The sequence below is a fragment of the Tupaia chinensis genome, unplaced genomic scaffold (assembly GCF_000334495.1).
Source record: "Tupaia chinensis unplaced genomic scaffold, TupChi_1.0 Scaffold000279_1, whole genome shotgun sequence".
NCBI lineage: Eukaryota > Metazoa > Chordata > Mammalia > Scandentia > Tupaiidae > Tupaia > Tupaia belangeri.
The window spans coordinates 1,239,660-1,250,077 of NW_006159762.1; the positions used below are offsets into that span (position 1 = coordinate 1,239,660).

At 41.1% G+C, this 10,418-nt stretch overlaps 1 protein-coding gene across 1 annotated transcript in view; it reads right to left on the reverse strand.

Annotated features, from left to right (window-relative positions):
- The window catches only part of TRRAP (transformation/transcription domain associated protein), a gene marked incomplete in the record, with an annotated part of 151,090 nt that overhangs the window by 31,099 nt on the left and 109,573 nt on the right, over nt 1-10,418 (reverse strand). Inside the window, 6 exon segments of the mRNA XM_014588476.2 lie at nt 2,269-2,460; nt 5,547-5,682; nt 6,576-6,688; nt 7,356-7,493; nt 7,659-7,946; nt 8,170-8,289. Of these exon segments, the coding sequence (XP_014443962.1) occupies nt 2,269-2,460; nt 5,547-5,682; nt 6,576-6,688; nt 7,356-7,493; nt 7,659-7,946; nt 8,170-8,289 (987 nt within the window).

The following is a 10,418-nucleotide window of genomic DNA, read 5'->3' on the forward strand; positions in this document are numbered from 1 at the left end:
AAAAAAAAAATACTACTAAATTCACCCTTGAAAGTGTACAGTTTTGGTAGTTTCTAGTGTATCTCAGGGTTGTACCACCATCACCATTAGCTGGTCATAGAACCCGACTAACATGACTCCCAAAAGAAACCCTGCACCCATTAGTAGCCACCCTCATTCTCCCTCTGCCCTCTCCCCCCCAGATAACCATTCTTCTTCTTCGCCTCTATGGATGTACCTACTATATGCATTTCATAAAGTACCCAGACCATCATACAACAGGGGCCCTCTGTGTCGCTTCTTCACTCAGCACCTTTTCTAATGCTGCTCATGCTAGAACAGGTATCAGTACTTCTTTGCCTTTTTATGGTTGAATGTTCTACAATATGGATATACATTTTGTTTACCCATTCATCAGTCGACAGGTATCTGAGCTAGTTCCACATTTTGGTTATTATAAATATCGATGCTATGGACATCCCTATACATATTTTTATATGACCAGATACTCTTATTTCTCTTAGATACCTACTTAGAAATGGGATTGCTGAGTCCTATTGTAACTCCGTTTAACATTCTGAGGAACTATCAGACAGTTCACAAAGATGCCACAGCATTTTACAATCCCACTAATAATAATTTGAGGGGTTCCAATTTCTCCACATCCTCACCAACACTTTGTTGTCAGTCTTTTGGATTCTAGTTATCTCAGTGGGGGTGAAGTGGTATCTCATTATGGTTTCGATTTGCATTTCCCTAATGTTAAGTGTATTTTCAGATGCTTATATTGTCCATTTATATGTGCTCTTTGGAGAAATGTCTATTGAAGTCTTTTGCCCATTAAAAAATTGGAACACCTTTTATTTTGGATAAGAGTTCTTTATTATAGATAAAAGTTCCTTTTTAGATATAACTAATAAATATGTTCTTCCACCTGCAATTCTTGTTTCTTTTTACTTTTTGATCTTGTCCTTTGAAGCACAAAATTTAAATTTATTCCTTAGTATTTTATTCTTTTTGACACTCTTGAGAATAGAATTTATTTCTTAATTTCATCAAATTGGTATAATTTAAAGTTGACACAGCAATTGGTGTGGGGGTGCATGTATGAGGGGAGCAAAGTGCAAGGGGATGCATTTAGATACAAGCAACTGAATGGCAACTGGTATGGCTGGAACAAACTTTAAGAAATAGTGAAGAGGATGCCCAAAAGGAGAGTCAAGAAACAGGTTACTTCTCTGACATCTTAAGAATTTCAGACGTTGAGGGCCAGCCAGTAGCATGGTGGCTAAGGTGGCTAGATCCCACACGGCTGACTGTGCAGTTCAAATACAGGACCCAATAGCTTGAAAACCATGCCAGGCATGCATATGCACATGCCCGAATATCCCAAAACAAGTAGAAGAGAAGGGATTATGGTATGGCTATCCTTCATGAGGGGATGCTTTGTCGCTCTCCCCACCCCTATCTCCTCTGGCAAGTTTATGTGCCCGCTAGCAAATTTTTTTTAATGGAGGGGGAAAAAAAGAATATCAGAGGTTGAGACCCTTTTGGACTAAACAGTGGCATGGAGCTAATGGTGGTAAAGTGGGCATTAAGGAAAACTCCTAGAGCAAAAATCAGAATCTGGTCAAGTGTGTCTCATAAAATTTGTGTATTGAAATAGGGTGAGTCACTGTAATAAGATTAAGAGGGTGAAAATTTAACCTGACTATGGGATTAAGAGGTGGGGCCTTTGGGAGGTAATTAGAATTAAAGTAATCAGACTGGGGCTACCATGATTGATTTATGACAGGTTTATAAGGGAAAGGAATGAGACAGACACATGGACACAGACATGCTCTGTATCCATGCTCTTGCTCTGCTCTACGTCGCCATATGTTGCCCTCTGCCACAGTATCCATCAGTAAGAATGCTCTCAGCAGATGCAGCCCCTTGACCTTGGACCTCTAAAACCATAAGCTAAATAAACCTCTATCCTCATAAGTCACCCGGGTCCAGGAATTCAGTCATGCAACAATTATTAAACATCAGAGATTAGAGTAATCATCAAAATCACTTGTGAGGATGTCTTTAGTCTCCAGAGCTTAAATTTCCCAGAAACTCCAAAAATGGGAAGCAATAATTTTTTTTTTTTTTTTTGCATTTTTTCCTCTGGCCTCCATTCCCTAACACAAGTTTACGTGGAAAGGGATAAACCAGGGAAAGACTTTCCTCTCTTCTACGCCACCTAGCTTGACCTGCTGGGGCAACCATGAGGCTATGCTCATGTGAGAATGCCATACTCACCTGCAGAAGTGGCGTGTGCACATGGGATACCACGTGGGGCAACCGTCGCCATTCGCGGATGGCCAAGCTGCTGGCCATTTCCACCAGGCGTTCAATGAAGCTGAGCTGCTGCTCTTCAGGGTGGCAGATGGCCAAGTAGCCTCGGTACATGTTCACCTTCCAAGCCATCTCTTTAGGACAACTTACTTCTACCTGGCAGTAAGAGAGTATTACATGGGAAGTGAAGGGCATCCTCCCCTCAGGCAGAAAAGAAAAAATTCACTTCTTTATAGCCAATTATACAAAGCAATAAATGGAAACTAGGCTAAAAAAACCCTGTATTTTAGAGAGGTCATGCATTCTGACGGCCTTTTCTGGATAATCTATTCTGAATTCCAGTGTATGGTTAATCTCTGGCTATGAAATCACACCATAGGCTCCTTGCTTTAAGGTCATCAGTAGTTGCAAAATAAAAAACCTGCTCAATGCTGTTAAGGCAGACCAGATGAACAAGTAACACTGTGCTACAAAATCAGCTGGCATATTTTTAAAGTATTAAATGTAAATTATTCTCCAAATGTTAAGAACAAATGAATCTCTTCTTTTTTTCTCCCACTGGGAAAAAAAAAATTACTCTAATAAATCAAACCAAGAAATGTACTGTCCTTATAAACCTGTAAGCTGTCCTGTAACTGCACTGCTCTGTAACAAAGACAAAAGTAATTTGTTGAGGTCTTTTCTTTAAATATCAAGACCATCTGAGGTTAATTTACTGCCAATTACCTGAATGTTTATCCATATACTTGAGCTTTTAATAAGCAGTGAGTACCTTACAATTTCTGTAAAATGATCAAGAGCTTATGGAAGAGAAATGCATTTGTCAGACCTGTAGGCAGCAAGATAGTATATATACCCAGCTAGAGGAACTTTGGAAGGAGAGAAAGGAATATTAAACTGAGCTAAAATATTTAGGAGAATTTTTTTTAGAATAAAAAGAATAATCAACTGTAAACACATTCTAACACCATAACATTTTTTAAAAGAATTATTTATTTTATGTATTATTATTATTATTTAATATTTTGACCAGAGAGAGAAAGAGAAAGTGAGATAGCAAGCCGCCAGCCTCAGTACTTGAACAGGGGTCGGCCATGTCTGGAGTCCAGTGCCTTAATCACCATGCCACCTCCTGGTCACTGACACCATAACATTTTTAACTGAGTGACTGGTTATCTCTCAGAGTAATACAAACTACCTCATCAGGTGAGCAACTTCCCAGATCCCAAACCTAGAAGTCAAGACCTAGGCACTATTTCCACCTTCTGGTTAATAGTTTGATGATTTCTGATCTTCAATTTTCTACATTTAAAAAAAAAATGGCATTAGGGGACCAGCAATTAGCATAATGGCTATGTCGCTGAACTCCCATGTAGCCAACCATGGGAGTCCTGAAGTCAGTGGCTTAAACTCACGCCGGTCATGTGTGCATGCGTGCCCAAGATACCAAGAGGAGAATGGAGGAGAAGGGATTGCGGCATGGCCATCCCCTCTGGGGAATGATTTCTCGCTTTCTGTCTGTCTCTCTGTCTCTCTCTGTCTTTCTGGTGAGTGCATGTGCCCTATAGCAAAAACCTCTCCAAAAAAAAAAAGACATCAGTAATAAACTAATCATGTTAAAGTTTTGGGGTCATTGCTTTAAAGCAAGTGGCCCTATCCCACTTCTGTGTGCTCTGTTCACAAGTCCCTTTGTACTCTCCACTTTAAGAGAAGAAAGAAAAATTATTAATGTGAATATAAATAAACCCTCACTGGGTAAAAAGGTGTTAAGATAAGGATTATAACATTTCCTTAACTTAAACTCCCTATTATGAACAACACATAAAAAAGTAAAAAATTATTGAGCAATGAGAAGGGGATTAAGGCACTGGACTCCCACATGGTCAACTGTGGTTTGAGGCCTGAACCTGGCAGCTTGCTTCCGCACTTTCTCTCTCTCTCTGGTAGCAAATTTAAAAATATTAGTAATATTCTAAATAAAATTAAATAATTCTTTAAAAAAGAAATGAATGAATGGGGCGGGGGGTGGCAGGTGGCCTGGTGGTTAAGGATGCTGGACTCCCACATGGTCGACCGTGGTTTGAGTCCCAGATCTGGTGGCTTGCTTTCTCACTTTCCCTCTCTCTCTCCCCACTCACCCCCCATCTCTCTGGTCAAAATAAAAATAAGTAAATAAATTAAGTTAAATAAGATAATTTTTTTTTTTTTTTAAAGAATAAACAGGAACAGGGAGGGGCCATAGAAAAGGCTGCCTTCTTGCAATGATGCAAGAGACACACAATGCTCGAATGATACTGCTTGTATGCTGGGAGAAAACAACTCCTTTAGAATTCTACTCTCAGAAAAAGCTTTTTTGAAATAGCTTTAATTCCTCTTAACTCTTGAACAAAAACAAAGAATTTGCCACTAAGAGGAAGAAAACAAATACTAAAATGTATTCTTGGGGTAGAAGGGAAAAAAGGACAGAATAGCTGTATACAAAGACTGTCTGAGGCAATAATAAAATGTATTTTGAGATGCAGGTAAGAAATAAAGCTATACTGTCCTTTGATGCCAACAGAAGCTTCCCAGTTAGAAAATGGGATCTGTACCTCTGTGCCCAACTCTCCCCTTGTACACTATATTCGGCAGGATGAAGGTAATTGTTAAAGTATGTGATTCAAAAAAATAATAATAATAATAAATAAATAAAAGCTATCTGATTCAACCAAGCTAATGACTCAACTACACTTACACTCTACTATCCTCACTCCCATCATATACAGCATTCGTTGAATACGACATCACCTCATTTAATAAAGGCTGACAATGACTACAGCTAACGTGCCAGGTCCTGGGTCTGTGCAGTTCATCCCTGCCGTACTCGTCATTTCTAGCAGCATTTCTGCCAACACACGCCACCAGTGAACTGACTGTTCTGACACATTACTCCAAACATTACTACTGTGTATTCTCACAGTCCACGGTCTCCACATCTGATACTCATTATTGTAACTGAATGATAAACTATTATCTAATTTATAATTTAACTCAAATTTAGGGAAGTGTTAAGAAATAACCAAAAGGAACTTTTTCTTCCTTAGAGCTGTTGTTCAACTGACAAAATGCCCAGCTTGTTCTAAGTGAAAAGAAATCTCCAAAGAGGCATTCATGGCATCAGTAAAAGGAACTCAGGCAGCTGTAGGGAACGTCCTAGTCCTCGCTAACATCATGACCATGGAGGTAACCACGTGATGTCTCACCTGCACCAAAGCCTCCTTCATGGCAGTCCAGTTGGACACCCGCCAAGCACACTCCAGGACCAGGTAGGGATTTATGTGACCCTTGGACTGGCCGTATTCAGTCAAGGCTTCCCACTGGTTCAATTCCTTAGAGCAGCTATAAGACCAGGGATTCAAGAGTAAAATCTAGGTTACCAACACACTATTGGACTCAGAAAGGTAGAGAACAGGTTTTAAGTAGTATATTTCCACTCTACAGAAGATAAACAGGCAGGCTTCTGAGGGATATTGATGCGTGCTCCACTGCAGGGGATCACCTGCATCCTCCTCCCAGATACCAAAAGTCACACACTATTCACTTAAGAACCAGAGCACCAGAGCTAGTTGAAAGGCAGTAACGGTTTTTTGTTTCCCTAACCAATACTTTCACTCAAGACTTTAAATGTGATTCTTAGATTTTTGTTTGTTCTTTTCTTTATGTGGTCATAAACTAGCAAAGTTCCCCTTTAAAAACAATCATAAGGAGAACATTTCAGGGAGCCAACATGTGGCATGGTAGATGAGGTGCTAGCCTCCCACATGGCCGACAGCGATTTAAATTCTGGACCTGGCAGCTTGCTTTCTCACTTTAACTCTCTCTTTCTCAAAGGCATTTTTTTTTCCTCAAGAAATTGAAAAATAATAATGATGATAAATAAAATAAATAATAATTTTTTTTAAAGAACATTTCAGAGTTTTTCCATTGACTCTCTTAACTGACTCTTTTTTTTTTTTTTTTGGCTATAGGGGGCATGCCCTCGCCAGAGAGACATAGGGACAGAAAGCGAGAAATCACCCCCCAGGGGGGATGGGCACGCCGCAATCCCTTCTCCTCCATTCTCCTCTCAGGATCTTGGGCACATATGCACACGCGCCCGGTGTGAGTTTTCAGCCACCAGGTCCGGGACGCGAACCACAGTCGACTACGTAGGAGTCCAGCGACATAGCCATTACACTAACTGCTGGTTCCCTTAACTGACTCTTGAATACACTAAACTGTGTTCAGCTTACCGGATCCAGTGGTCTTCCCAGAGCTGGTATTCAGGGAAAATGGCAGGGGAGGCGTTACTCCTCTCATGTTCTTTTTTGGCTTTATCCATGGCCTTTTCATAGGATTCTTGTGCCTAAAAAAGTAAGTAATGCTTTCAAACTACTGTTTAATCGGAAACCCACCTATTCAATGCCAAGGTTCAACTACTTGTGGCTAGCTAAAGTACACACCAGGTAGTGTCTCAAGCTCTTTTCCAAGAGCACTGGACACACCCACATCCCCAACCCAGCAATCCATTTACACAAGAGAGGAAGGAGGCAGGAAAGTCTCAAGATAGAATGGACGGAGGGGAGCCTGTCTACAACTAGGATTAACTTCTCTGTCCTTTAGAGTGATCACAGCAAGAACCATAAGGCTGTGCTCATGTTTTTGGAGTTTCTGTGGCTCAGCATCCTACAGAGTGTTGAGAACCACACCCTGTAACAATAGCCCACGCCATGTTGAAAAGAAAAACACGAGGATTAAGCACTAAATGCAAATCTGCCTACCATTTCCAGCAGGACCAACAATTGCAGACAACAAAAGCATCCATGTTAGCACCTAATATTAAAGGACTTAGGACTGTACTTTAAAAATGTGTGCTATATGTAGGTTTCTCAAAAGGGCCTTTATGTGCAGGATTCAAATGACTCAATTTATTTAAATATAAACTCTGACTTGAAGACATTAAGTTAAAGAACCATTTTGAACTATCCTTCAAGTAACCGTGCAACCCACTCATTGCATGCAACAGTGGCTACCTGCTCAAAGAATCCATGCTGCTCATAAGCAATAGCAGTTGCTGTCTCTGAATACTTGCAACGTTTCTGCCACAAACCAGCCCACATATCTTCCTCTTGTAACAAAGAGTAAAGTTCTGCAAGCGAATCCAGTATCTCCTGAAAACACAGATCATGGTTTCTGAGTGCTCATGGCAAAAAATATATTTTTTCCAATAGTCACATTCCCATATTGTGGTTTAAAATCATTTGGGAGATATAATTATCGAAAGTCTGATGTGTCACTGGCAAAGAAGTACTTAACAAAATGAGAAGAGTCCTCACCTGCTGAGGTGGAGTTATGCTCTCTTGTTCATAAAACTCTGTTGTTTGCTTTGGCTTAATCTGAAGACTGAGACCTTTTTCAAAAGCCTGGTGCTCCAGCATCAACGTGGACCGGAACCAGAGATTGTGTGTTTTCCCCAAGTACTTCAAAACACAGGGTCTGATAGGGATTGGAGGGACACACTGGGACATAGCTTCCACGAAGCAGTTCAAAGCACTGGGCTGACAATCCCGCTGCACTTGGTGACTGCCACTGCACAGGAATGGGCTGATCTCTCCTGCGAGAGCCTGAAACCAAACAGCCTGCTAAGTAAGGTCATAGCTGAGAAATGGGTGGGTCTTCACCCTCTTTCTCTCTCTTTAAGCATCTGGGGTTATTTTGATCATTCATTCTTAGCTATCAGTAGTTTCCTCATCCCCTGAAACTTTATCAAAACTGTGTTCTTTCATAAATACTTACCAGAAGCTAAAGCTACATTTTTCTAAAACAGGTTTTTAGAAATATACTCACATGCTGCTGTCTGTCAGAAAGGATTTTCCACAACCTTGGAAAAAGCTGAACCCATGTCTTCTCAGCCAGTGTTGTAGAAATGTGACACAGCTGAACAAAAGCGCTAAGCAGGGCTCCAGTCTACAGAAAGAAAAGGATGGGCTTAGACAGCCATAGACTGGTGCCTCCCATGTCCAAGTTCAGAAGACAAGCATGATCTGTCTCATCCTTTGTCAGATGCTTTTCTACTTTCAAACTTTTAAAGATCTGGACAAATGCCATGTTGGACCAAGAGCCCATAATTCAGAGTGCTGGAAAACACCTGTGCACTTGGCAACCAAGCACAGACTTGCCAATGACACGGTATTTGTTCTTAGGTTTTAAGGGCATTTCCTAACATTAGTGATTCCATCATGCCCAAGGAAATACACAATGACAACGGTGAACATGCAAATGAGCAGTACATAGATGTGGGACCAGCAGTTGGCGTAATAGCTATGTTGCTGGACTCCCACATAGCCGATCGCAGTTCAAGTCCCAGATTCGGTGGCTTAAACTCACGGCGGGCGCATGTGCATGTGCCCATCCCCCCTGGGGGGTGATTTCTTGCTTTTTGTCTCTCTGTCTCTGTCTTTCTGGTGAGTACACGTGCCCTATAGCAAAAAAAACCTCTTAAAAAAATAAGTATGCAGCTGTTACCTAAACAAAAGCCACCAAAAACAGAAAATCAAAAATATGAAAGCACACACATAATATTTGACATAGATGGGAACAGACCAGAACCAGACCTGAATGCAATGGGATGAAAGAGATCAGAATGGAATACTGAAAACAACTACAACCAGAGCTGGAAAGTGATGGCCCAAAAGGCATATCAAACATATGGATACATTGACTTTGTCCATAGCTTCATTGTTTTTGAAAATCTGAATTCCTGCCACTATTTCTTCTAAACAGCCAGGTTTCTAGCCTACTGGAAGCTGATCTAGCCCATGGGGCCTACCTTCCCACAAAGCATCGGATAGCTGGGACCAAGTAGTTCAAATGTGAGCTGACAGCCCACTACAGTCTCTGCTTCCCCAAACACTAAGATAGTGTCAGGGACAAACGCATCATGATTATGCTTTCATTTCTCCATAGCGAACCCAAGAAGGGAAATCAGTCTCACATTCATGTCTCTATTAAAAATGTAGAAACCATGGGGTAGGCAGGTGGTGTGGTAGTTAAGGGTGCTGGACTCCCACATGGTCAACTGTGATTTGAGTCTTGAACTAGTGGCTTGCTTTCTCACTTTCCCTCTATCTCACTCTCACTCTGTTCCTCTTTGGTCAAATTAAAATAAATTAATTAAGTTAAATAAAATAATTCATAAAAAAATAAAATGTAGAAAACATTAACACAAATATTTCAAAGAAAATGGGTGAAAACATTTATATAAAGAACATTCATTCCTAAGTATCTGATATCCAGGCTGCCCCTGTGGGAAGACTATGGGAAGGCAAGCATGGTTGAGCTTACATGGCCATGGATTTCACTCTGGTCTGCACATGCCTCTCACTTATAAATTAATTCAGCAGAGGCCAAGTGTGGGGGGAATTCCTGAATTGCTGAGTGAGGTCACAGTCCTGCTGATGAAATTTTCTGTTTGAGTTGTGGGTTGGTAACTCCACAGATTCATGGCTTGTTCTGACTTACACACTAGTCTAGCGAGGCCAAGAGATATATGGATTCCCTGGTAGCCCTGCTGTGCCAGGAGAGTCGAGGGAGAGGTTGCTGGCCTTCGCAGACTTTCTATAGAGAGATCACTAATCCTGAGAAAAGAAGTCCAGCCAAGAAAGAGGACAGGTGTCTGACATAAAGGGCCCACTCTCTCTGGGCTTAGAAACAAATAGTCTAAAAATTATTGGATAGCACCTGACTACTTCACAAGGCAGAGAAGCTTCAGGAAAGGACATCACATCAGGAACTCCTGGTACAATGTCTAATATCCTGTCTTGCTCTATGAAAACCCTTAAATAACTTCCATAAATACACAGAAGATAAAATCACATCACCACCACCAACTCCAATCTCCTAGCATCCCTGGCTGCTTTGTTTTTCTCCACACCATCATCTTGCATCCTGATTAATTTTCTTGATTACTTATTTCCCCTCAACAAAGTGTAGGCCCTAGAGGAGCAGCAGGTGGTGTGGTGGTTAAGGTGCTGGACTCCCACATGGCCAACCATGGTTCGAGTCTCAGACCTAGAGGCTTGCTTTCCCTCTTTCCC